At 35.4% G+C, this 25,876-nt stretch overlaps 1 protein-coding gene across 1 annotated transcript in view; it reads left to right on the forward strand.

Moving 5' to 3' along the window:
• The window catches only part of LOC149786337 (snake venom 5'-nucleotidase-like), an 88,051-nt gene that overhangs the window by 56,647 nt on the left and 5,528 nt on the right, over nt 1–25,876 (forward strand). The window contains exons 2-6 of the mRNA XM_089976748.1: nt 626–842; nt 11,566–11,754; nt 12,790–12,987; nt 14,701–14,832; nt 16,935–17,057. Of these exons, the coding sequence (XP_089832874.1) occupies nt 626–842; nt 11,566–11,754; nt 12,790–12,987; nt 14,701–14,832; nt 16,935–17,057 (859 nt within the window). The remainder of the gene's footprint in view (nt 1–625; nt 843–11,565; nt 11,755–12,789; nt 12,988–14,700; nt 14,833–16,934; nt 17,058–25,876) is intronic.

The following is a 25,876-nucleotide window of genomic DNA, read 5'->3' on the forward strand; positions in this document are numbered from 1 at the left end:
CATATTACCGTCCTTACTGGATGCATAGTACATAATAGATGCTGTACATATTACATTCCATACTGGACGTATATTACACACATGATGCTGTTAACATAATTGCTATTCATAGTACTTTTGCATACTGGATGCAGTACATATCATTGTCCATACTGGATGCATATAGTACACGGTCATGGCCCCTTACATAATGAGCATTATTTGCTGAATCTTCAATTCTTGTGAAAACCAAAACATCCACAAAGTCGTATCCATTACGGTATTTACTAGCTTATAAGACGAGTCCAAATGCAAGCCTGCACAGACCCAGATATGTTGTCGCGTAATGCGCCGGCCGATCTGGGTCTGTATAGTCTGTTTAGAGTAATCAGTAAAACAAACTACACATAATCTGGTCGCATGATACTACATCAGATATGGATCTTTGCTGCTTGCAGTTTGACTCCACGTATAGGCGAGTACACAAGGTGCAATTTAGCGAATTCACAAGGTTTAAATATACTCAGTATCTATGGTAGTGTGATTACTTCTTGAAATAAAGTCTTACCCTTTGATGCCGACCTTTAAAGACTTGACAATTTAGCCAAACGGCATCCTAATTAATTCTACATTTGAATATTTTAAGTGCCTTGGCAACCATGAGTTTGATCGAGGGGTTGAAGGACTGGTTCGTTTCCTTGACAACGTAACTTTTCCAGTTCTGAGCGCCAATATTGACGTCAGCGAGGAGTCTCGCTTGCAGGGGAAGTTCAACAAGTCTGTGGTCAAGACACTAACCAGTGGGGAGAAAGTTGGAATCATTGGTTTCACAACACAAGAGACGGCCTATACCTCAAACGCAGGTTTGCTTATCCTATGTACTGTGACTGATAAAATTGTAACGAATCAGAACTGCGTCTGATAATGAAATTGTGCCCTCGAAACTAAGAGTGAGTTCTGCCAGGTGACATATAATAAAAATCACACTAGTAACGGAAGGAAAAACACAAGATAAATCGATAATAATTTGTGTTGCAAGCATTCTTCGTTTTCTAGTCTTTTAATAGGCTGTTCTTCTCTGCTGGGGCAATAAAACTATTTCAATTTTTTAAATCGAATGTTATATCGACGTGAATGTTTCAAATTACATTTTGTACTATCTGGCCAGTTTTTAAATTCAAGTTTTTTTTACACAAGTTCTCTTTTAGAAGTACTCAAGTAGTGTAATTGTTAATAACGTTTAATTTCATACACCTTACTGGTGTACCATAAACTATAGGTTTTTTGTTATGCCGTCAAATAATACAAGTTCTAATGTAGGTTGTAAGTGTCTGAGAATTATAAACCATTTGACTACTCCAGTTATTACAGTAGTAAGGTATCACATACGGTAGTAAGGTATCATAGACGGTATTAAGGTATCGTATTAGTAAGTTATCATAGACAATAGTAATCTATCATAAACAGAAGTAATGTATCATAATAATAATAAGGTATCATATATAATCGTAAGGTAACATATACAGTAGTATGTAATCATAGACAGTATTAATGTATCTTTGACAGTAGTAAGATACCATATACAGTAGTAAGGCAACTTTGACAGTGACAGGGTATCATATACAGTAGTAAGCCATCACATACGGTAATAAGGTATCATTGGCTATAGTTAGATATGATGTACATTAGTAAGGTATCTTTGACACTACAATATATCATAGACAGTAATAAGATATCTTTGACAGTTGGTAAGGTATCATAGACAGAAGTAAGATATCATAGGTATTAGTAAGGTATCAAATATACTAGTAAGATATCATTGACAGTGATAAGGTGTCACTGACAGCTTTAAGGTATCATAGACAGTAGTAAGGTATCATAGCAGTAAAGTATAGTGTACAGCAGTAGTGTATCATGTACAGTAGCAATGTATCAAATGGAGTAGTAAGGTATCATAGACAGTAGTAATTTATCATAGACAGTAGCAATGTATCATAGACAGTAGTATGGTAGCATGGTCATTAGTAAGGTATCATTGGCAGTAGTAAGGTACCATAGACAGCAGTAAAGTAACTTAGACATAATTATGGTATCATAGACAATATTAAGGTATCATAAACAGAAGTAAAGTATCATTGACAGCAGTAGGATATCATAGACAATAGTAATGTATCATAGACAGTAGTAAAGTATCATAGACAGTAGTAATTTATCATAGACAGTAGTAAAGTATCATATGGAGTAGTAAGGTATCATAGACAGTAGTAAGGTATCATAGGCAGCAGTAAAGTAACACAGACATAAGGAGGGTATCATAGACAGTAGTAATTTTTCACAGGCAGTAGTAAAGTATTATATTATTATTTCTAAGCAGACTTAGAGTTGCGCACCTTGCGCGGTGGCTCTTTGGCCGTTATATTTGTTTATCAGTTCTATAAGTTGATTCTTATTTGATTTCTCGCTGAAGTTACACGTTCTTATTAGTTCCATTTAGGAACGACACCATTTCCATCTATCAATTGATGAACCCGGTCATTGTGCGAGATTCATAAATAATCGTCAGTTATGAAATTGATTTCAATATCTTCGCTAATTCCAGTTCTAATTCGTCATCATCTGCTTACACCGGCAACAAAGCAAACAAGCAAGCAAATGAAGAATAAGAGCATAAATATAATTTAGTTTATGATTTACTAGAGTGCCAGTCTTTAATACCGTCGAGGTACCACCGTCGTCAATGTACTGTCTGATATTTTCCACGGATATACAGTCGCTGCTTAATGCATCAATAGCGGTGAAAACTGAAAAGTGGTTTATACAACGCCTACTGTGATAATGAGAAGCGCAGACATTTACGTCCCAGCTTGTAAGGTCCCTGCGCTATCAGAATACAATCGGGTCACGGTGGTCTGCGTTAAAAGACTGCTTGATAATGCTGCGAGGTCGGCCTTGTTATGCACTGACAGTTATTGTCGTGTGGCACCCTGTCGCTTGATATGGGACATCATTCATATGTACCTACGGTATGGTTTGTGCTGCGCTTCATGACTAATAAATTCGTCAAATGTATAAAAATGCCAATTTGAGATAGCTCACAATAAATTAGCGGTGAACACCTTAGGCCACAATAGGCAAAGGATTGATGATAAACCTTTGGTGCTTGAATAGTTCAGTTTATCATCTATTATATGGTCTTTTGTCCAGTTTTAAATGTGTGATGAAGTTATTTAATACCGCAAATACGATCAATTTCCATATTTTTCCTTCGTCAGCAAAGCCCACTTTATCCATACTTTGGTTTTGTTAATTTATGGGTTTTTTTTTGTTTTTTTTTTGAGCGGCCCATTTATTATTGACTGGGTTAAGTATTTGAAATGGTAAGTAACACTGTTGTTGGAACACTCCGAACTTGCTGATACATAAAAGCCACAACCGCCATTATCATCTGAGAGTCCTGTAACTGTTTTGTTTGTTTCTTTTTATTTGACCAAACTGCGATTTACGTATGCTTTTTAAGTCGCCTCTTTGGGCTCGGTGCAGTCCACCACGGATTCGATCCAGATAATCCTCCTTCGTAGGTCGTCTGTCATGCGATCGCTGGTCTTATGAGCCCCGAGATCCTCGTAGCTACCGGCATACCTTTCCGTGGAGACATTTAATAGCTGGGTGGGATCAGCCACATTACAAACAGAAACCCGCGCAACCTCAGGAACTTAAAAGCAGTCAATAGGTGTTTCACCATCTACCAGTGTACATTACGCGGCAAAGACAGTAATATCGCCGACCGCTACGTTGGCTGGGTTGGTGAGGAGCGTATTGACGTCTACACCCGAGTTTCTTTCAACATAGCTAAACCGGTTGTATGTATTTGCTCCAGTAGCGTGGTTGATACACGCTCCAAGTCCAGTAGTATCCCCGTAGTTGGCGAGGACGTACGGGAAGTACTGTCTCGTCCGAATATGTCAGTAAACATAATGTGTGTTACGGGAACACTTCAAATTAGCGTCGGTGGAAAGAAGTTTCCGCGTCCAATACTGTGTCTAACCTGAGCTGCCTTTTGCTAAGAGTCACCAGATGTCTTTCGTATGCCATTCTCTTGCCGTTCTGACTGCGGTCATATATGTTTGTGAGCGGCTATTAAATAGTATACCTCATAGAAGACAATAAATATGAACCAAGGTGATGTGATACCCCGGAAGTATGACCGGTTTTATTTTCTTTGCTGTGAGTCTGACATCATGGCCTTAGAGGCTAGATTACTCATTTCCAAAAAGATCAAATCATTACGCGATCACTCTTGAGCTGCCGGAAGGACGATGTGGCGTTGGGCTTGCCCTACCTGCTTGACTTCCGCTTCATTTCGAGAAACAAATAATTTGCTGCCTCCATCCGGTTGGTGCGTGCGAAGCTTGCTTCACGGCATGTTTTTACACTGCGTTGATGTTCCTTTGTTATGCAAACGTTTCATGCTGCCTTTGGATGGTGGGTTGTGAAACTACCTCCATTCAGCCGACAGACCTTTGCCTATGTGGTTCTCAATGCTTTGGTCCTCTTTTTTTTAAGCACTAAAGTTTAGATAAACTACCCGTTTTCATGTTTTTCCCAAAATCTCTCGAAATACCAACTTTGGCTAATCGTCTTGCAAGTAAGTCTGGCTTGCTTTTCCATATTTCACTGATAATAGCAGCATTTCCAAGTTTATTTGTGTAACAGCTACGTTAACTACATCTCACATTTCCAGAATAAATTTGCGATCCATGCGCTGTAAACGTTATGTGTATGATGATGGCGGACTTGGACTTCGGCGGGGCGACTTTGGCAGGGCACCACTGAAGTCTTCGGGCAGCTTTTTTGTGTAGAAATAGTTTCATTCTGACGTTATTGATGACTTGCATTACAAACTTGACCTAATCTCAAGTGCCCTGGATGTCATTTTCTACGTTAGAGGTGGCCTCAGCAATGTTAATGACTGACTTTATGAGGGTCAAAAAGCGTTTCTTTTGCTAGTAGGTGACTTTTACATGTGAGAGCTGACGGATGTGAATCGAGAATAGTACCCCTTCAGTAAGCACATCATGTCTTTTGCGCTTATCATTTATATCAATGGCATGACCGTTGTTAAAGATTTTGAACGACATTACAAAAAGTACAATTGACCCAGGCCTTAATTAGACCAGGTCGAAAATTAAATGGTCCTGCGTTGCTATGTTCTATGACGGTGAATATTCGGGATGTATCTCAAACAAACAAAAAATGAAAATCGGGTCATTTTATGTCGGCAGCACAGTATGTGGCATGCACCTTCTGCATGCCGTGGACCTCAGTTCCGCAGAATAGGACGACCGTATTAGCGTTGTTGCAGCTCAACTTCGGTATATGAATATTGAGCTGGGATCACTATATGAAGCCTTGTGCGGCGTTGTTGATCTGCGGTTGTATTTCTTAACGTCCGCTGTGGGAGCAATCATGAATAGCCTGTTCATTATTTATCCAGCGCGGTGAAGAGATTTAGTAACAGCAACGCCTTTACACAGTATTTACGCAGCCAAGAGGACTAACAAGCACCATCCAGTGGTACCGCGGCAACATCCTTTAAATGCTTATGTATTGTACGCGTTGTACATGGAAGCTTGAGACTTCTGGTGGTCACAAATACGACTAGACAGTAGGAACGAAGTCTACAAGGAACTTTCGCGGGATGCGATGTCAAAACGTCCATCATTATCAGGCGTGCCGCTGGTATTCGGCAAGATAGGGCACGCATACACAAGCAAAGCGGTGACTTTTTTCTTGCCTTGAAAAGCTGCCGTGGTAGTCCAGCAGCAAGTATTTTGTTTTAAGGACACTTTGTATTTCCAGTGAATTTGAATATAAAAAATCCAACAAAATTAACTACTGGTCACAACAAAAACACCATTATTCATCGCAGATCTTAAAACAAGAATGAAGAATTTCTAGAAAAACAAGATTATATAATCTTCTATATGACCATATGTCACAATTAGTATTTTCTAAATGTGGCGTTCTGTCGTATTGGGGTGGGGTTCTCCCAATATAATTTAATTAAATTAAATTGAAAGTTCCACCCTGGCTCGTTAGGTTAGAAAGTTAAATTAGTGATGATGTAGATTTACAGCTCTGAGCCCCCAGTCAGCAATGCCGACGGTTAAATTATAGAGAACACGAAGATGAAATTCAATCAATAACAATTTAATAAACGTGATAATTTAAAACGATAACTTCCAATCACTCGTCTTTCCCTCGACCAAGTGACAGCCTAATTCATCCCGTGATTTACAGTGTGAGTTCGATTTTCCCCCTGTCCTTGCATCTACTCATCTATTTCTTCCCGCTGATTCCTTCCTTCTTTCCGCTCCTCTAACTCCTCCTTTGTCTCCGTTTCCCTCTCTACTATTTCCTCCTCCTTCGCTCCAGACTTCAACTTCTCCTTTCTTCTCCTTTCCCTCTCTATTATCTCCTCCTCCAATTCCGCTCCCAGACTTCAACTCTACCTTCTTCTCCTTTCTTCTCTTTTCCTCCGTCTCTCTATCTGAGACAACGGGACCAAACTTTAACTGGTCTGTCCCTCAAAGCTTCCTGTGAAAAACCACAAGGCGTTAACAAATGTTTTATCGAACCTCACCTCACACTATAACGACAATTAACCATCAGATAGCTGTCACTGTTTCGGCCACGCATGCATACACATCGAAATTCCCACACACTTCTTGCAGGGTAAACAATGGCGTAATAACACAGTATCAGCAAATTGTTATACAGACATCAATACATTGCGTCACGTCAGTATATACACATATATATTTAATCTCATCGTACTACAATCTGACAAAATCAGACGCATGTCTGTACATTACAAATATTCAACAATGGCAAAATCTATAATCATATGAACATATGTGTTAGTCTACTATAAAATACCCACATAGTAAATTACAATATTAACTCTTACGACGGCTGACAAGCTATATAATTCTTTACAAATATCAACTCATTTCTTCAAAAATATGCAAACATATTAACAAAACAAAGTAATTCTTCGTACTACGATTCTAGTAATAATAAAGTATACATACGACCTACAATTAAAATGCAGTCGCATTCCACAAAGACCGAACAAATATCTACTGACCTTTTGAAGCTTTCTGTACTTAGAATTTCCCGCTCTAAGATTTTCCCGCCAATAACGAATGGCTATTCGGAGTTACGCTAACCTCTTCTCTGGGTAATTTCTCTCAGCGAACTAACTTTTGCCGGAAAACGCAGGGATATCATTCTACCCAAATCAAGGTCTCCCCCTATCTCGATTCTGATTGGGTGGCGCTGTGCCCCTGTCCAATCGTCTTAGCGGCCAGTTCAACCTGTCTGTCTGTTTGCAGGGGAAAGAAGTTAGGACACTCCCACTTCTTCATGCAATTTCTTTTGTTCTGGGAAACATTTCGACACCTATGTGATAACTGGCTATCGGGCTCCTCGCAACTCCGATGTCCGGTTTTTCGATTCTAGCCACAACAGTCTTACGTAACGGATTAGTGATAGCCTTCGGCAATGTTCGACATCAAACAATGACCCGTCAGAATTATCTTGATTATACATGTTTCAAACTGGGCTACTCTGGGTCGGGGTAAACATGACACTAAATAAAACTGTTACCTGATGAAAAAGAACGTTTCAGCAGGTTCGCAATGTTTACTAGATAAAATAATTATAATGAAGAACATGGTAAACACCATATCCTTGACTCAGGCAAAGATAATGATCCTAATAGATTCCCCATAGATATCGAATTTTTTTAAAGCTATGTAGTTGTTTGCAGAATTAAAAAGAATCAATGATTCAGGTCAAATAGAAAATGAAATTGAATCTGGACAATGCAATGTCCGTCATACAATCTCACATTATCAATAACATATAATATAAAAAAATTATTATTTAGCAAACAATGCAAATTAAATATAAATCACAGTTCTTATCTGTTTTGTATTCAACTGACGTGCTAAAGTTCATGTGTTTAAATGCAATCAAGCTAGCACTCAAAGCAGAAAAAATCCCAATCTGAGAAACCCCCAGTAAAGCATCTAATACAAATTGATATCGTGCAAGCGTTACCTATCTATTTATGTAATTCATTTCAAATCATCATTTAATAGAGATTTAATCCTCAAGTATGTTTATGCTCAGAGGACAATAACTGTCGATGACTTGGATATTATTCTAAACTTTCTACCTGTCCATTTATGTTGCAACTCATTGTCAGATAAAATATTACCAGTATTCTTTTTAGGGGTTCTATACTACGTTCAAGTCTTGTTTGTATTCTATAAATTGAGTGGAAATAAGTCTCATGAGTTTTTATCTTCCGTGAAACCTAGTTCGTATTCAAGTTATTTTTAATAGGTTGAACAATGCAGAGGATGGTTAGTCTTATAAATATTCTGACATGCTTGAAGATCCACGAGATCGGAATATGACTACGAAGAATAATTACATACGATGAACAATGTTTAAATGAATGAAACCGTTTGGCAACTCATCAGTAAACTCCTTACCAATCGACAGATTTAACGCTCGTAAAATACAAGATTTTAGCTTTATTAACAGTTGAAACTTGAGTTACGAATTTTGTCAAGAAATATCACAAGATCGTGTTTAAAGGCAATAAAAGTGAAATGCATATATTATTCGAAAGAAAGTCGCGACCAGAATTACATATAAGTCAGAAAAATACAAAGGAGGCACTCACATCATAACAAACAAAACTTAAAGCTAGTCATTTTTTATTAATATTTTAAAGAAAAAAGACACAGAAGAAGCACAACGCCGTCATCTGCAAATACCAAAGTGTAAAATTAGCAAATGAATTTTAATTCCCAACGGAATATAGATGCAAAAATGAACTCAAATAAACCGGTTGAGACGCACCTAAATGAGGTTCATACTTTGATAATTGAATGACACAAAAGAAAACATTAACGCGGAAAACTTCCAGATGACAACAAAGATTATTTGCCTTGCATAAAAAAGAGAATCAAATGTTAAATATCATGAAGCGCCTGCTGAATTGGAGGTAAAGCGAAGTTAAGAGTTGGATAAATAAAATATCGAATATATAAATTCAAAAGTTATAGAAAAAACGACAAGATCTGAAAGGCTAAATAGAATGTTCCAAAAGAATAACAAAGCAATAACTACGATTATTGTAGGCATATACATGATTATAGCAACTCTTGCTTTGTTAGTACAAAGTTGGTAGAACGTTCACCAGGTGGTGCTGGAAGAACACATGCGCTGAAAGTGGAGTGGAAAGTAACACTAAATGATTCGCTAATAAATTACCAGAATACTTGACAAATGTTTGTTAGAGATGTATAAAAAAGTTTAACAGTATTGGCCCAACAAATGGACAGAGTAATAAACTGGCAACTGAAAGAAAACGATAGACAAATTGTTAGGGTTTGCAAGGTTTTGCATTAGCTCGCCTAATATTTACAGTTTAGGTGTCGTGTGTATATACAACATCTGAAAGGATGCCAAATATTCATAACCTATTCCAGAAATTAAATTTAGCCATATCCTGCCTTTATAATCATATTAATGTGTTATTATTACTTGTTTGGTTCATAGTGTTTGACTTGAGATCATTTACCGTTGCTATTACATGATTGTAATCATATTTGCCAGTCTTCTCCGAAGAGGTGCTTACTTACACTTCTTTTTAGCTTGCTTTTTGTCTTTTGACGAATTGATAAAAAATTTTGTCAGTTACGTGAATAAGATATTTTACCACACCGTAATTTGTTGCAGCGGTCAATCTTAATTTAAGGACCTATGGTGATTTACTTCTTCAAGTTTATTATAGCCAACAATGTTATCTATATTTATCGCCATATTACTTGGAAACAAAATATACCAGTATCACAAATAGGATAGTCAAGTCTAAAGTTGGAAATTGAATATTGAATATTTCTTAACCTTATCGCGATTGGTTTTCATGTAATACTTAACCATGCCTGTTTAAAAGTAATTTATCAAATAGCGTTTTGTTCAGTGTCTTGGATACTGGAGCATATTGTGCTATATGTTTTGTTCTGAATTTGAGCACCTAAAAATAGTTGACATAATTCTAAGATTTAATATTTATATCCATTGTGCTGACTAATCATTACTGCCCCGCAAACACAAGTATGCCCAAATTATTTTCTCATCAGCTATATTCATCCTAGCGTAAATGTTGCCTGACATCTCATCTCAAGTTTACATACTAACAGATTATGTTAAACTGCTTTAACACTGTGTCATTATTGTTTACATTAAAATCTCGTTCAGCGGGTAAAGTCACTGGATATTCTGAAGCCGGTACCGATGTTACTAAATCTGGCACTTTGATTTTTTAAAATTTCAATAAAATATTCAGCTGTTGCGACTCATACTGCCCAGTATTGTTGATTCCTCCAGAATTTTAAATCTCACTGTCCTATGTACCTGTCAATAGAATAAACACTGTCAAATGATATTGTGTACTTATTCAAAACGTTTAATGGTTTCCAAGTAAAATTACATTCTTCAGTGCAGTGTGAGATCATTTCTTTAAATATTTGCTAAATGTTAAAAGTAGATAGAGAGTAAATAGAGCGTCAAACTGAGTTAAAGGTCAATGATACTTTGCGTTTCTTGTTAATCATATTTAAAATCTGAAGCCCAGAATTTAATCCTCGCAAAATAACGTACTTAACTGAATCATAAACTATAGCACATGTCCTCTCTTTGTTTTTGCTTCTTAGGTTGTTTGTCACCATTATTCTGCTTGCATTTCCTCCATCCTCTGATTTTGTTTGCTTGTTTTAGACTTAAAATATATTCACAATTTTCTCATTCATATATTGTGCATTTTGTTTTATGCATGCTGTCTGAAATACTTGTAAGTTGCAGAGATACCATGCAAATATACAATATGATGTCACGTATTTCTTTCTTCATGCTACTATGCATGTCATCCTCCATGTTCTGTTTCTTTTTTTTCATTTAGTTTACAACATTCAAATTTTGTCCTCTGTCGTTTTCGTCTATGTGACTGGAAATGTCTCTATTACAACTCTGACTTAAAACTTTCATTTATTTTACATCCGGTAATTTTGAATAATAGCCAAGCAATTGCGCAAGACACCTTACTAAAATAATATTGGATTTGCCATCAGACAGTTTATAGCGAAATTAAACGGAGTGAATGACTAAGAATTATCAATCATACTACTACTCAATGATGATTTTCCCAAGAAACTGTATCCTTTTCATATCCGTGTGATATACCCAAAATGCATATTTTTATTTAACATTTGTTTTTCAAACACTATATTAGTAAATATTACGTTAAAGATTGATTTAAACTAAGAAAATATTTATGGTTCTAATACCCAAACCCTTACTATTGCATCTGTGTCATAGTCAATGTATTAATTTCTAATCCGGTTGCTGGTTCAGCTTGTTGATAATGTAGATACCTCTAGCTTTAAAAAATCGAATAGAACTTATTAGCATTACGTTACTGATTTTTCCCTATGTATTTCAAAGGACCAACGGTGAAATTTCACGACGAAATTATGGCCATTAAAGAAGAGGCAGATCGACTTACTTCACAAGGCGTCAACATTCTGATTGCTTTAGGTCACGCTGGTTATATAACGGAGCAAGAAATTGCCAAGGCCATACCTAGTTTGGATATAGTAATAGGAGGACATTCACACACTTTTTTGTACACAGGTATTTGTCTGTGCATGCTAGGTTTAAATACATTACTTAAGATGAAATAGACAAAGTTTAAATATAGAAAATGCAGCTTAGCTCCTAGTGAGGTCATGCAAATGATGACTGGTACTGAGTGCCACAAAGGAATTTCTTGCACTGCAACACTGGCCTCTTCTAGGCTGTGTTAAATGAAACTAATCGACGTCGAAGGAATATATGTTATTGACTGATGTACGTTGTTCAAAGTAAAAAGTAATTATTCGTATATATCAAACTGTTTGATATGTTTGTATACAGGTTACCATAATTCTTTTTTGGAGATGGGGGAGATCAATAAATGAGTTATCCGATCTGAGACCGTCGACTTTTTGTTCTCCCAGCTCATTTCCGCCTCAATTACAGAAAAACATCGAGTATACGAATTATTTTTAAAAGCATATAATATCTAAAATATGTTTACTGTTACGCATTTTCATACAGAGCTTGTTTCTCGCCGCTATGACTGCTCCGCATACTTATAATAGCAAAAAAAAAATTCTGTTTCAATATTGCTCAAAATTCTATATGAAATTGTTATATATTGTCGTATAGGTTTAAACTTTTTTAATGCACTTATACAGACGCAACTATGAATTATGTTGTGGGATTGTAACGTATTATCTTGTAATGTCAAATTACCAAAAATAAATACTGTCACCGTCATAGTCATTGTGAAAATGACTTACGTTTATTTGTGTCCTAAAAGATTTTTAAAAAATTAGAAAGTAAGTGGTGACATTGATGACCTTGATTTTCGACACAAGCGCACACACATGCAAAAATTGAACTAGATTATCAGGAATGGGTATTTGTTTGCTTTCTGAAGAGTCTAAGATAAGATGAAGCCAGCGAATTTAGAAAGCAGATTACGGCATAGATATCTCTTTTCTTTTTATAGATGCAGAGTCATACCTCGACCTTTTTATAATAATAATTATCAAACTGTGCTATAATTGAAGCACCCCCCGTTTATCTTTAATAAAGCAGTTAATTGTTATTGGTTTTATTAAGGTTCTCAACCCTCAAGTGAATCTATCGAAGGACTTTATCCAACAGTGGTCGTCAATGATGACGGCCGTAAGGTGCCAGTCGTAACAGCTTTTGCCTGGGGCAAATATCTAGGTCGTATAGATGTAACATTTAACTCAAATGGTGAAGCGGTCAATTGGACGGGCAATCCAATACTACTTAACAACAGCGTGGAACAAGGTATAGTATAGTACAAGCTCATTAATCCGAGCTAATATTTTCTGAATATAGAGGTATAGATCATTTTCAGATACTATTTTTAGCTGGCCAAACATATCCCATATCCGCATCCGATACAATCATGCGCATTTGACATAGGGCAAATCGAGTGACCTAAACTTCTTACATGAATAGAACATTTGTCATCACAGATCGCCGCAGACAGTAGTAAACAATACTGTGCCAGTACACAAGTATAAGAGTTCAACTGCACTTTTTCATCTAGTATTTTTAACGATAAATGAGTATCTATTGATTAATGTTACTGCATCGTGATTCTCATCTAAACTCCGCCCCCTCTTATGACTGCATGGCAATGAATAATCCAAAAATAAACAAGTTAACTTGCCTAATTAGCAGCATACAATGAACACCAAAGGCGGCACATCACATATTAAGCAGATTCCTCAAAGATTTGCCATTTAGTTAATAAATTAAATGGGAATGAATGTGAATCCCAAAACTGCTTATAATACATTCGATTGGCTAAGAAATTTATTCTCTCTCTCTCTCTCTCCTTAGTTTGCTAACTCCATGTAAAAATATGGACAATAATGATGAATTAACTCATCCGGCGATACATTTGCAATGTCCAGTTGCTACAGTACTATCAGCTATGTGTAATTCGTGTGGCTTCTCAGGACTGGGCATAGGATCTGATTACGCTGGCATTGATAATGCTGTGTTCACCTGTATGCATCCATCCACTATGAAATTAATAATATGCAACAAAGATATTTGTAAATCCTCATGTTTTCACGAGTATATAGTGTTGGAGAGTCATCTAAATACACGTAGATTTGTACAAATTGTAATTCTGGTCACATACTAAAATCGTCCACCAACCCCTGTCCTTTTAGAAATGGATGATACAACTTTGTAAGTCCTATTCAGGACCGCGAACAGAGTAGGACAAATTCCTCGGGACCAGAACGGTCAGGGGGTCCACCGTTGTTTCAATTTGTGATTCATTGGGGCCTATTGGATAATTTGTCCTAGGGCCCATCGGTTCTTTCCGCTGTTCTGGTCCTCTCTGATGCTTTTTGTGCTCATATCTACTTTTCTGTTTTAGGCAGGTTACTGAACTATTTACTCATGATTTTTAAACACACTATTTCTGTGAAGGGTGTACAGATGTCAAACCTTTAAAAATTTGTTTGAAACTTTCTTCACGAAAGTTTTTTCACTATGTTCATGACAATCGCATAAAAGTTGCCCTACGTTGATTGCGCATGCGTCAAATATTGGAGTGGAAAACCCCAGATTCGACTTCCTGAAAAAGGTCTTTACAGAAACACTCTCCAAAAGTTTCATTTTAAAATAGTGATCACTGTATAAGCAATACAGATGTCTTGTCATTCACCGGCTCGATATTAATGTTAAAAGAATTTAAATAATTTTGCACATTCACTATATAGTGCTCAATAGATCACGGAGTATTCGCAGTGCTGTTATAAAACGTTAATGGGTTTCTATCATCCATTTGTAATGTTATCATTGATGCAAATATTTCAAGTAAATTGGACAGCTGAAATTTTCAACTATACAAGAACACAAAGTTTTAAATATTTTACGACAATACAACTATGTAATAAACCAGAAATGTGATGAAACTTACGATATTTTTTTTCATTGTCAAACCTTCGTACTCTTTACCTGCATCATCTCTAACAGACAATGCCACTTTACAAGTAGTTCAGCAAATGTCACAGCCATTGAAGGAACTAAAAAACAAGATCATCGGGACCACGGCAGTTCATCTGGATGGAGATCGGATGTCTTGCCGACTGAGAGAATGCAACTTGGGTAAATAATAGTTTTCTATGAGGTCAAATATATTGGAGCATATTGATTGGAAACGGAAGTGCCTACCGGTATTTCTGTAGACTACTGTTGTGCAAGTACCGCTGTATCAGGTTATAATGTTTGCTTTCATAAAGGGTTTTATATTCAAATGAGCAATAATGATACATAAACCATCTTTTCGCAGTCCTATTGTCGACTCTAAATGCACCGTTCTTGTTGTTTTATATTCTGTTCCTGACTGTAGAAAAGCCCATTGGTAGAATTTAGCAATGATCCGTTTTGTCTCGACCCTGTAGACAGGTGCGTTATTCTATAAAAGTCGATACCAATATAAAGTAATGTTTCTGAAGATTTGTGCTGATATTTTTGTGTGTTGTAGACATCACTGCTGTTGGTACATCGAAAAGTAATGGAAAAAGAATCGATACCACTACAGGTCAAAACCATCTTAAAAGGTGTAATGGGGATGTTTACTCTTCATAGTTTTCGCACGAAATGGACACGCGAGTTCTCAATTTGCAATCGTCAGTCCGAATTTGTTATTAATTAAAAATCTAATATCTTAGGGGCAGATAATCTAGAGAAGGAGTTAAAATTCTGTTTATCGTCCTTATTTCCCCTGAGAGATGGACAATCTTGTTTGTTCAGCAAAAAGTCCTGTCTAGGTGGGAATGGTCGTGGGAGTGGAAGGACATACATACATGCATACATACATACATAAATACATACATACATACATACATACATACATGCATACATACATACATACATACATACATACATACATATCTACATACATACATACATACATACATACATACATACATACATACATACATACATACATAGGATTTTAAAGCACGTCAGAACAATACTGAATAAATGGTGCAGAGTGATATGTAAGTTCTAAACCTAGTATGATAAGTAAAAGTTTTGTACTGCAAGAAAAAGATACGACCTGAATAGTTTTAAATTATGTAAACGGTATATTAAATAAAAGGTAAAGCAAGAAGCTAAAACCAAAAATCAAACTGAAATATGGAGTGAAAATTTGCCATATTCTGAAAAATGTTCAATGTGTTTATTCTTCGTAAAATATTTGATTAAAATATTTAGCAATGCTGTAATAGCGATAAAAGGGAATACATGTTAAAAGAAGGAAGTAAATGATCTTACTTTCCATATTTTTCGCCGCTATTTTATGCCTTAAATATTTAGTAAAAAGCATCATTATTTCTATTTCTGACAAACTACAAAGTAGTGCCTTGAGATTTCAATTTTCCATTTAACAAAATATATTATAATTATTATAAACTCAAGTCGTCAATTACATACCGGCATACTCAAATCTGACAGCTATACATTACCTTGCGACCAAGTAATAAACTGTACATACATAAGAAAAAAATATAGGGCTCAGAGAGATTTTTCTTTTCTTTTCTTTTAACGTGGTTTCAGTTTTGACATAATCTTTAGTTTACGCTTAAAATAGACAACCATCTGTATTCAATTAAATGTGAAATACGTTTACTGGGAGCAAAAGGAGAGCGTCAACCGAATCCTCACCTCCATTCAGGATTCGCTACTGGCTTTTTCCACATTTGTAAATAAAGAGGACAACACAGTGCTATATATCACCTTCTTTAGAACCTTCATTTAATTGAAATCTTAAATTATTATCAAAATTAAGACGATAATATCATTACTTTAATCAGAGATAGTATAATTTAAAGTTCCAAATATTAAAAATGTGTGCATTCCAAATATGATATAAACTGTGCAGGAAATTAAAAAAATACCAAGGAAGGAAACAATTACCTGCATCACCTCTTTCTCAACATAAAATAATGGTATTAATTTCTTGTAAGTAAACATGAGTACACATAAGTGCAGGGCATGCATTTCAGAATTCCATGATAAAGGCTCTTAGAAAACGTGCTCTTTTTGTTCACCCAAGACCTGTAATTCATATACAAAATGAACAGGGAAAAACTTTCCAGGCCCTTTTGCGCTAGACAACTGCAGCAAATGAAACAATCAGTGGAATTGCGACTTTAGTGTTGTTATTTAATCACACGTAGATTCTGTAAAAATTATTTCAGGTAATTTGTTCACGGATGCAATTATCGATTTTCATCTGGACAAAAAGAATGACAACGAAACATGGGGAGCTGCGCCCATCGCCATCTGGAACGGTGGGGGAATCAGAGGAAGTATTAAGCGAGGTAAAGAATGTTATATTCTCCCATAATGGTAAGTATTGTTCTCAGATCCAGAAGTAGATTGGAGATGAGTTATTTTCCAATGCTCGAACGGTACGTAACGCAAGATATAGCTGTTAGTGGGCTCATCTAAAATAAAATAAATTTACAAGCCATTACACTAATACCAATATAATATATCAACAGTTCACGATCTGTCAGGCAACCATTATGGCGTCTAAATCATCCTCCATGTATGTTGTGACAATGCATACTAAAACAATTAAAAGAAGCAACAAACATTTAGAGGAAAGGAATAACTCAAACCTAATAGAATGGTTTGCAAGGAAACTCAACTTGGAAATTACGTGTCCTCATGTGAATATTTCCACGTAATAATCACATTTGTCACAAAAATGATCGCCTACCAAATGTGATAAACAAGATCTGTTTTAAAGGGACAGACAGCGGGTAAATTGCCTCTTCGAATGGGCAGGAGAACGCTATTAATGCTATCTGAAAGGTAGAATATCAGTTATTACATAATAACAAAATTAGTATTTATGAACCAAACTTCGCTTGGAGGCAAAACAGTACTAAGATGATTAAGTCGCTCTCTCTTTATTGATCATTCATTCAGCATTTTTTTTTGCATTCATAATTTATACAAATCGCAAATCTACAATAACATGATCTAACATTCCCTATTATGAGCTTGTAGAAGTCATCGTTGGAGAAAAATGTACTTCTAGTTGTTGCTGTTGTTGTTATAGGGTTTATCGCCATTTTTCAGCACAAGATAGGCTATACATGGCGGCCAGTATTAATGATGGAGGAAGAACTTGGGAAAACCCCGGAAAGAACCACCGACCCACGAGAAGCTACCAGCAAGCTTTCTCACATATCCACATTGGCCGAGCCCGAGACTTGAACCCACGCAGACAGAGGTGAGATGGCACTGATCCGTGACGGAGAGCGCTTTAGACCACTCGGCCACTCGGGTCCCCACTTCTAGTTGTAATGCTATAATACATTATCATTACAGCTAATAAAGAGCCCCAGTGGAAGGATGATTTGATTGCTGGCCAACCTCATTGTAACATCTCTTGTGAACGTAGAGAACATGCCTTACGAATCAAATATAACTAGGTGTGGAATAAAATTGATTGTCAAAAATGTTCCACTTAAATTGTGATGGCTTTAATACCGTAAAGATTTTACCAACATATAAAAATGTATCAAATATTTTAGATCAGTGTCTCATAAACGTTTTTGTGAATAACTGTCACTCTCACCTGACCATTATATATTTGAATTAGCATTACAGAATGTCTACTTTGTTTTGACACAGGTTATGTGCTTTAAGTAGTGAGTAGGAATTCTCCCCAATAGTGACCAGATATAATTTGAGGTCCATTATGGGATAATTCCTTCCCACATATGATTTATCTTGCATAAAATACACCCCAAAGCATGGAATGTTTATCAATTACCAATTTATGCTTAGGTACGGTTCCGCAATTCAATTTCGTCGATTATGTATCTCGTGAGGGTATTTAGTCTACAAGCTAGTAAGTGCTATATAAGATCTCTCTTATTTCCGTTTATTGGGTTCAGTACAAATTGCTATTTCTCCTTGCATTTTCCTCATGCACCCTCGTCTTATTTGTATAGGGTAGAATTGTTATACATAAAGCAGCCGTTTAAAATAAACAGGAGAACTATTTGACCGATTTACTATTTCTACTCCCACTATAGCCCAGATATTTAAACGTAGTTTGCTATACTCATCTACCAAAGACATCATGTTCTAATTAGCTTATCTGTACCACACTTGAAAAATATTAATATTATCATTATTTGAAGAATATAGGAAGTTTAAGGAAAATTAGGTGATAATACATGGCTTTTTTATGGTCACAAAGTGGGATGAAAATATTGTATTAATTTAAAAGGAAAATCACACATGCAATCATATACTGTTAATCATACTTTTAAACTTATGTAGAATCAGACCCACAAAAACCAACAAGTTTTGTAAAACTTAACAAACAATTTAATTATTAAAGCAATAAATGAAAAATGTGAATTGAACTTACAGTATAATGAAGATAATTCAGAAAAGTCCTTATAGGAAAAAACGTCCTTATAATTTTCTGTACCGGAAATGTACTGGTCTTCCATTAACCGTGGCGTAGTCAACATGGTGTTGTCTAGACTTCTTTCCAATAAAGTTCCTGACTAATATTTTAGTCCAAATAATGAGCACTTTCTATCACCACTGAACATTCTGAACAAATGTTTTTCCTCTCGAGATATATCAAAATGCAACATAAAACACGTCTTCAGACTTGCGTCAGGAATGCAGAAATTGTGAAGGACTCCAGAAATGGGAATGAAACCGAATTCTTAATTTTCTCCCTATATACTTTTATGTCACGTGTTTAGGCTGGAATAAACACTAACACAAGAAAGAGTAAAACCAACAAGCTTTTAAAAAATACAATAATTTATTTCCCTGGAAAAATTCTGTAGAAATGAAAAAATATGAACTTACTGTTTTATAGAATCAAATTCAAAATAATCCAAGAATAATCCAAGAATATATTTTTTGAAGTCCTAATAAGAAAATGTTCATCTGATTTCACGTTCGAATCCCGACGAAGAATCCAAGATGGAACACGATGACGTATGGTGAAAAATGTAGTTTTGAATTATACAGTTCCTTGTAAAAACAAGAATTATCAGTCCGGTTTCTGATAGCTGAATAAATGTTTATAAAAAAACTGTCCTTATTCAACAATTTACGTAGCACACGTATTTTCCAGACAAATAACAGGATTAATTCTTTTAAATCCAAGTAATTTGAAATAACTCCAAACAGCACAACATACAAGTTCCAGTTTAACAGCCCAGCTTCTACTGAGAATAACTCTCCAAAGTAAAGGTTATATGGTCGTCAAAAACGTAAACAAAGGGTCACGTGGTCATCTTCTCGAAGTTTGTAGAAAATAGGTACTTGTTAAAGATTACGTCTATCCAGTGTGACCCTGACAAAAACCAATCATTTTACTCTAAGAAATAAAAAAATGAAACAAAATGGTTTACATCTTAAAGACGAAGTACCATCATGACCTCGACGACAACCAATCATTTTAAAATAAAGATAGAACTTGTTTACCTGGATGCTACAAATTGTGAAACAAGTTCAGGATTTAGATCAACACCTGGTGTTTATAAACTAACAGTCAAGGTCAAACTATTTTATGAATAAAGTATAATCTCTAAGGAATAATTGTACATTACAATATAATGTAATGAAAACTAATTTTTGTTAAAAACTGACAAACAATTAAATTGCAATAAATATACATTAAATCAGATACTAGTAAATCAAATATACATAACATTTCACTCTTAAAGGAAAAGAAAGATTTATAAATAAAGCTTTCTTTTACCACAGACTAATTATATATGATTTTTAAAAGAACTCATGTTAATTATACACAGTGTAAATGACATAAAACATTATTATACACGGAAAAGTGCCTCTGCTATTAAATTATCTTTTCCCTTGATGAACCTGATGTCAAGTTTATACTCCTGTAATAACAAAGTCTACCTTTGTAGTCTTTGATTTTTATTTTTCATCTTGCCGATGAAAGTAAGGGGGTTGTGGTCACTAAATACAATTATAAAGAGACCTGAACTAAGGTAAACGTCAAGATGTTGTAATGCCAATATCAAAGCCAAACACTTATTCTCGATTGTTGAATAATTTCTTTGGTGCTTATTAAATTTCTTAGAAAATTAGCACACTGGATGATCAATACGATTTTCATCTTCTTGAATCAAACCTGCACCAACCCCAGCCTCACTTGCATCAACAGACAGTTTAAATGATTGGCTGAAATTTGGAGTTTAAAAACTGGCGCACGTTTAAGTATGGCTTTCAACTTGTTAAAAGGTTCCTGACATGTTTCATTCAAATGGAACTTTTTTTTCTTACTCAATAAATTTGCCAGGGGTTCAGCAATTTTATAAAAATTGGAACAAAATTTTCGGTAGTATCCGGCCATACCCGGAAATCGCATCAGTTGCATTTTATTAACAGGCACGGTAAATTCAGATATAACCTTGACCTTAGCATATATAGGTTTAACTTGTTCATGCCCCACAATGTGTCCTAGGAAAGTTATACCAGCACGGCCGAACCTTTTGATAAATTAAATGACAAACATGCATTTGTGAGTCGGTCAAAGAATTTCCGAATTGTTGCTAAATGTTCTTTCCAGGTGTCTTTGTAGATGATGACATCATCGATGTAAGCAGCATAATTGTCTAGATCAGAGGTAATCATATTCACGAAAAGCTGAAATAAACTTGGAGACCCTTTCATCCCAAACGGCATTACTTTATATTGGTAAAGTCCATACAGAGTCACGAATGCCGAAATTTGCTTTGCTCTTTCCGTTATTGGAATTTGCCAAAACCCTATCAGAAGGTCAAATTTGGTGACATACTTGGCATTCCCGGTCTTATCAATACAGTGATCGGCTTTTGGTAATGGGAATGAATCTCTTTTGTGACACTATTCATCCTCCTATAATCAGTACACATACGGAAAGTTTTTTTCTGGTTTTGGAAAAAGGATGCATGGTGAACCCCAGTCACTTTTACTGGGCTCTATACAATCATTCCCCAGCTAATATTGAATTTCTATTTTCAAGTATTGCTGTTTGAGAGGATTCAATATGCACGAGTGTTGTTTGACAGGTTTAGAATTTATTTACAATTTCAAAGTCATTTAAAATTGTGTTTATCCTTGTATGAACATCTGGAAATAAGTGCTCATATTCCAATAATAACTGTTTAAGTTCATTTCTTTCGTGCTCTCGTAAATGTGAAAGTTTCTGTTCCAACTCTATCATAATTTTTGAATTCCGAAGATTTGCCACTCCAGTGCCAGTAGAATCCAATGATATTCCTTCACTTAAATCTGCAATGAGTTCGACAGTTACAATTGCATGTTTAACCTGGCTATCGCTTTCAATATACTCCTTTAGCATGTTAATATGACAGAGTTGTTTTTGATTACGCCTCCCAGGAGTGTTAATGATGTAGTTTAAGTAATTTATTTTTCTGTCAACTGTGTAGGGACCATACTACTTGGCCTAAAGAGGATTTTGTGGTATTGGCAAGAGAGCCAGGTCTCTATCACCAGGTTGAAAGCTCCTTTCCTTCGAGGTTTTATCATATCTTGACTTCATTTTAGATTGATAAGAGTGCAGATTTGCTCTTGCAACCTCACAAGCTTTTGACAAATTATATTTAAAACTAGAAACATAATCAGGAATATAAATTGCAGAATCTTCATTAGAAAGAAGTTTCTCTTTCAATAACTTTAATGGTCAACGCCCAGTTTGTTCTAAAACCAGTTCAAAGAGACTGAAACCCAAAGACTCTTGAACTGACTCCCCGACAATCAATAGTAAATGAATGCCTTCATCCCAGTCTTTACCCGTATCCAAACAATTTGATTGAATCATATTTTTTCGAAGTATGATGGAATCTTTCTAATGCCCCTTGGCTCTCAGGGTGATAGGCAGAAGATTTGAATTGTTGAATGCCTAATTCGTACATAACTTGCTGGAAAATTCTAGACATACAGTTTGAGCCTTGATCAGACAGTACGGACTTTGGAAGGCCAAATTGAGTACAAAACGTTATTAAAACTTTTACTACTGTTTTAGATTTCATATTACTCAAGGGAAATGCCTCTGGAAACCTTGTTGACGCACACATAATGGTCAACATGTATTGGTTAACATACTTGGTCTTAGGTAAGAGACCAACACAATCTAGCATAATTCTACTAAATGGTTCGTAAAAGACAGGAATAGGTTGTAGATGAGTCTTGGGAATTTTCTGATTTGGTTTTCCTACCATTTGACAGGTATGACAAGATTTACAGAATTGAAAAGCATCACGTTTGTTTTTTGGTCATTAGAAGAGAGATAAGATCTTATGTTAAGTTTTATTGATCCATAAATGACCAGCCGATGGAGGTGCATGGGCCAGACTAAATAGTTCCTGTCTGTAAAGTTTTGGAACTACAATTTGATAGTTCACAGACCATTCGTCATCAGCAGGAACCTCGGAAGGTCTCCATTTTCTCATAAGAATTCCATTTTTAATGAAATAACAGACAGGAACTTCAGTAGCTCCACTTTCACTAATGGTCTTCTGAAACAAACAGGAGATCTGAAATAAACAGGAGATGTCTTATTCAACGACAAATGATTGTCGTTTATCACCCTGAATAGAATAAAGAGAATGAGTCGTTAAAAGAGGATTACTGTAATCAATACCTTCTGATTGATCCAAACAATGAGTTAAAGTGACCTCATCATAAGCCTGACCAATACATGTGCCAGCTAAAGGAATACCTTCTTTATCAACATCATTCTCTTGCTTTCTTTGCCATAGCTCTGGTAACTGCACAAGCCGGAACTAAATCAGGGAATTCTTTTTCAATTGGATCGTCTTTCTGATCCAAGCAAGGCTCGTCAATTACAAGTGGGTTAACCACAACCTTATCTCCAGCTAGGTCTTTGCCTAGTAATAAATGAATGCTCTCAGCGGGTAAAACATAAACTGTTCCGACTGTCACGGGTCCTGAGACTAAGTCTGATGACAAATTTACACAATGGGGAGGAACATTAACAAAGCCGCTATCTACTCCCTGAATAAGAATACTGTCATTAGAAGAAGACGTCTCAGACAAAGGCAAAATACCTAATAATACGAAACTCTTAGAAGCCCATTGTGTTCCTTAAAATTTTAAAAGGGATAGGATTGGTCGAATCACCCAAGAGTGATATAGAACCCTTCGATATGAATGGCTCATAATTCTCCATAATCAAAGCAGACTGGGGTTTATTAGACCCAATAAATTTATTGCTTTCAATACATGACCGTGACTTTGACCTTTTCGAAATAAGAGCATTTTGGGATACGTCTTTCTTGATTCTGATGCCTTTTTTTCAATTTGTAGCAATCAGAAATAACGTGTCCTTTTTTCTTGCAATATGCACATGTAGGAATAGACAAGGATCTTGAATCAGGCTTCTCTGAAGTTTGATTTGAAGAAGTTGTGCCAGTTTCAATTTTAGAAAGGCTTGTATAAGGCTGAAATACTTTTCTGCCAGAAGACTGTTGAGTAGACGTCTTATTTACAAAAGTAACTTTATGAGTTAAAGAATACTTGTCAGCAGCTCGAGCAACATTTTCCAAGGTTTCAATCTGATGCTCGTCCAGATAAGACTTAATGTCACTATTGAAACAGTAATTGAAATCTTCAAGTAATACAAGTTGTTTGAGACTTTCATAATCTCGTTCAGCTTTCTTGGCTAAGCACCATCTATCAAATTGCTGCTTAGTTTCTCTAGAAATTTGACATGAGTTTGTCCAGCTTCTTTGCTATAGTTTCTACATTTTTGCCGATAATCTTCAGGGATTAACGCATACCCCTTAGGATGCATTCTTTAACAACATCATACTTACCACTTTGGTGAACTGACAGTGAATTGTAAATATCACTCGCCTAACAACTGAGTTCGCATTGTAATAACTGAGTCCAACGATCCAAACGAGTAAAATGTTTGTCTACTTCTTTTTCTCCGAAAGGGGGCACTAATCTAATATTCTTTGCAAGGTGAAAATTTAAATTAGGATTTGAAGTATGAATGTACTTTTTACTTGCCTGATCATTTTTCTTTTATTCTAGATTGGTATTCCCTCTCTTTCTCTCTTTCTTCCTTATCTAATTGCATTTGTTTTTATTGTAACTGCATTTGTTTTTCTTGTAACCGCATTTGTCTTTCTATCTCTTTTTCTTTCTTCTGCTTGTAAATGCATTTGTTTTTCTTTCTCTCTTTCCTGTCTCTGACCTCGACAACAACCAATCATTTTAAAATAAAGATAGAACTTGTTTACGTGGCTGCTACAAATTGTGAAACAAGGTCAGGATTTAGATCAAACCTGGTGTTTATAAACTAACAGTCAAGGTCAAACTATATTTCGAAAAAAGTATCATCTATAGTGAATAAATTTACATCACAGTATCGTGTAATGAAATATATTTGTTTTTAAAAACTGACAAACAATTAAATTGAAAAAATATATATTAAATCAGATCCAAGTAAATCAAATATGTATAACAATTCTGCGACTGTAGTTCGCAATAGACCCCATTTGACCACATGCACTATTGATTTACGACAAATTAGGTATGCTTACATGACCTTGCGCAACCAATGGGAATCCACAGGAGTCTTTTTGAAACTTCCATATGCCATCAGTTGCATCGAAAATATTCCATAGGCTCCATTGTAAGTCTTATTATTGCGATCATTATTACTAATCGTCAACATGTACTGAACATCTATTTATAGATCCTACGTAATTTGTGTTTTCAACAGTCAAATTACGCACATATTTCAGAAGTTACAGAAAATATATATATATATATATATATATATATATATATATATATATATATATATATATATATATATATATATATATATATATATATATATATATATATATATATACATATAGTATACACTTTGTTGCGACTCCATGGTCTTAAAATAAGTCATAGTTAGAAACAAAATGAACAAGTTTGTTAAACGTTACAAATGATATAATTCTATAAGTTATACAATTAAAATTTAAGAGGAAATGACAGTATTTTTATTAAATACAAAATAATCCTAAAAGGATCGATCGCATGACAAAGAGAATATTATTTCGAATTAATTCCAAGTGAGGCACCA

Source organism: Sinohyriopsis cumingii, chromosome 12, assembly GCF_028554795.1.
Source record: "Sinohyriopsis cumingii isolate HCF-2022 chromosome 12, ASM2855479v2, whole genome shotgun sequence".
Classification (NCBI taxonomy): Eukaryota; Metazoa; Mollusca; class Bivalvia; order Unionida; family Unionidae; genus Sinohyriopsis; species Sinohyriopsis cumingii.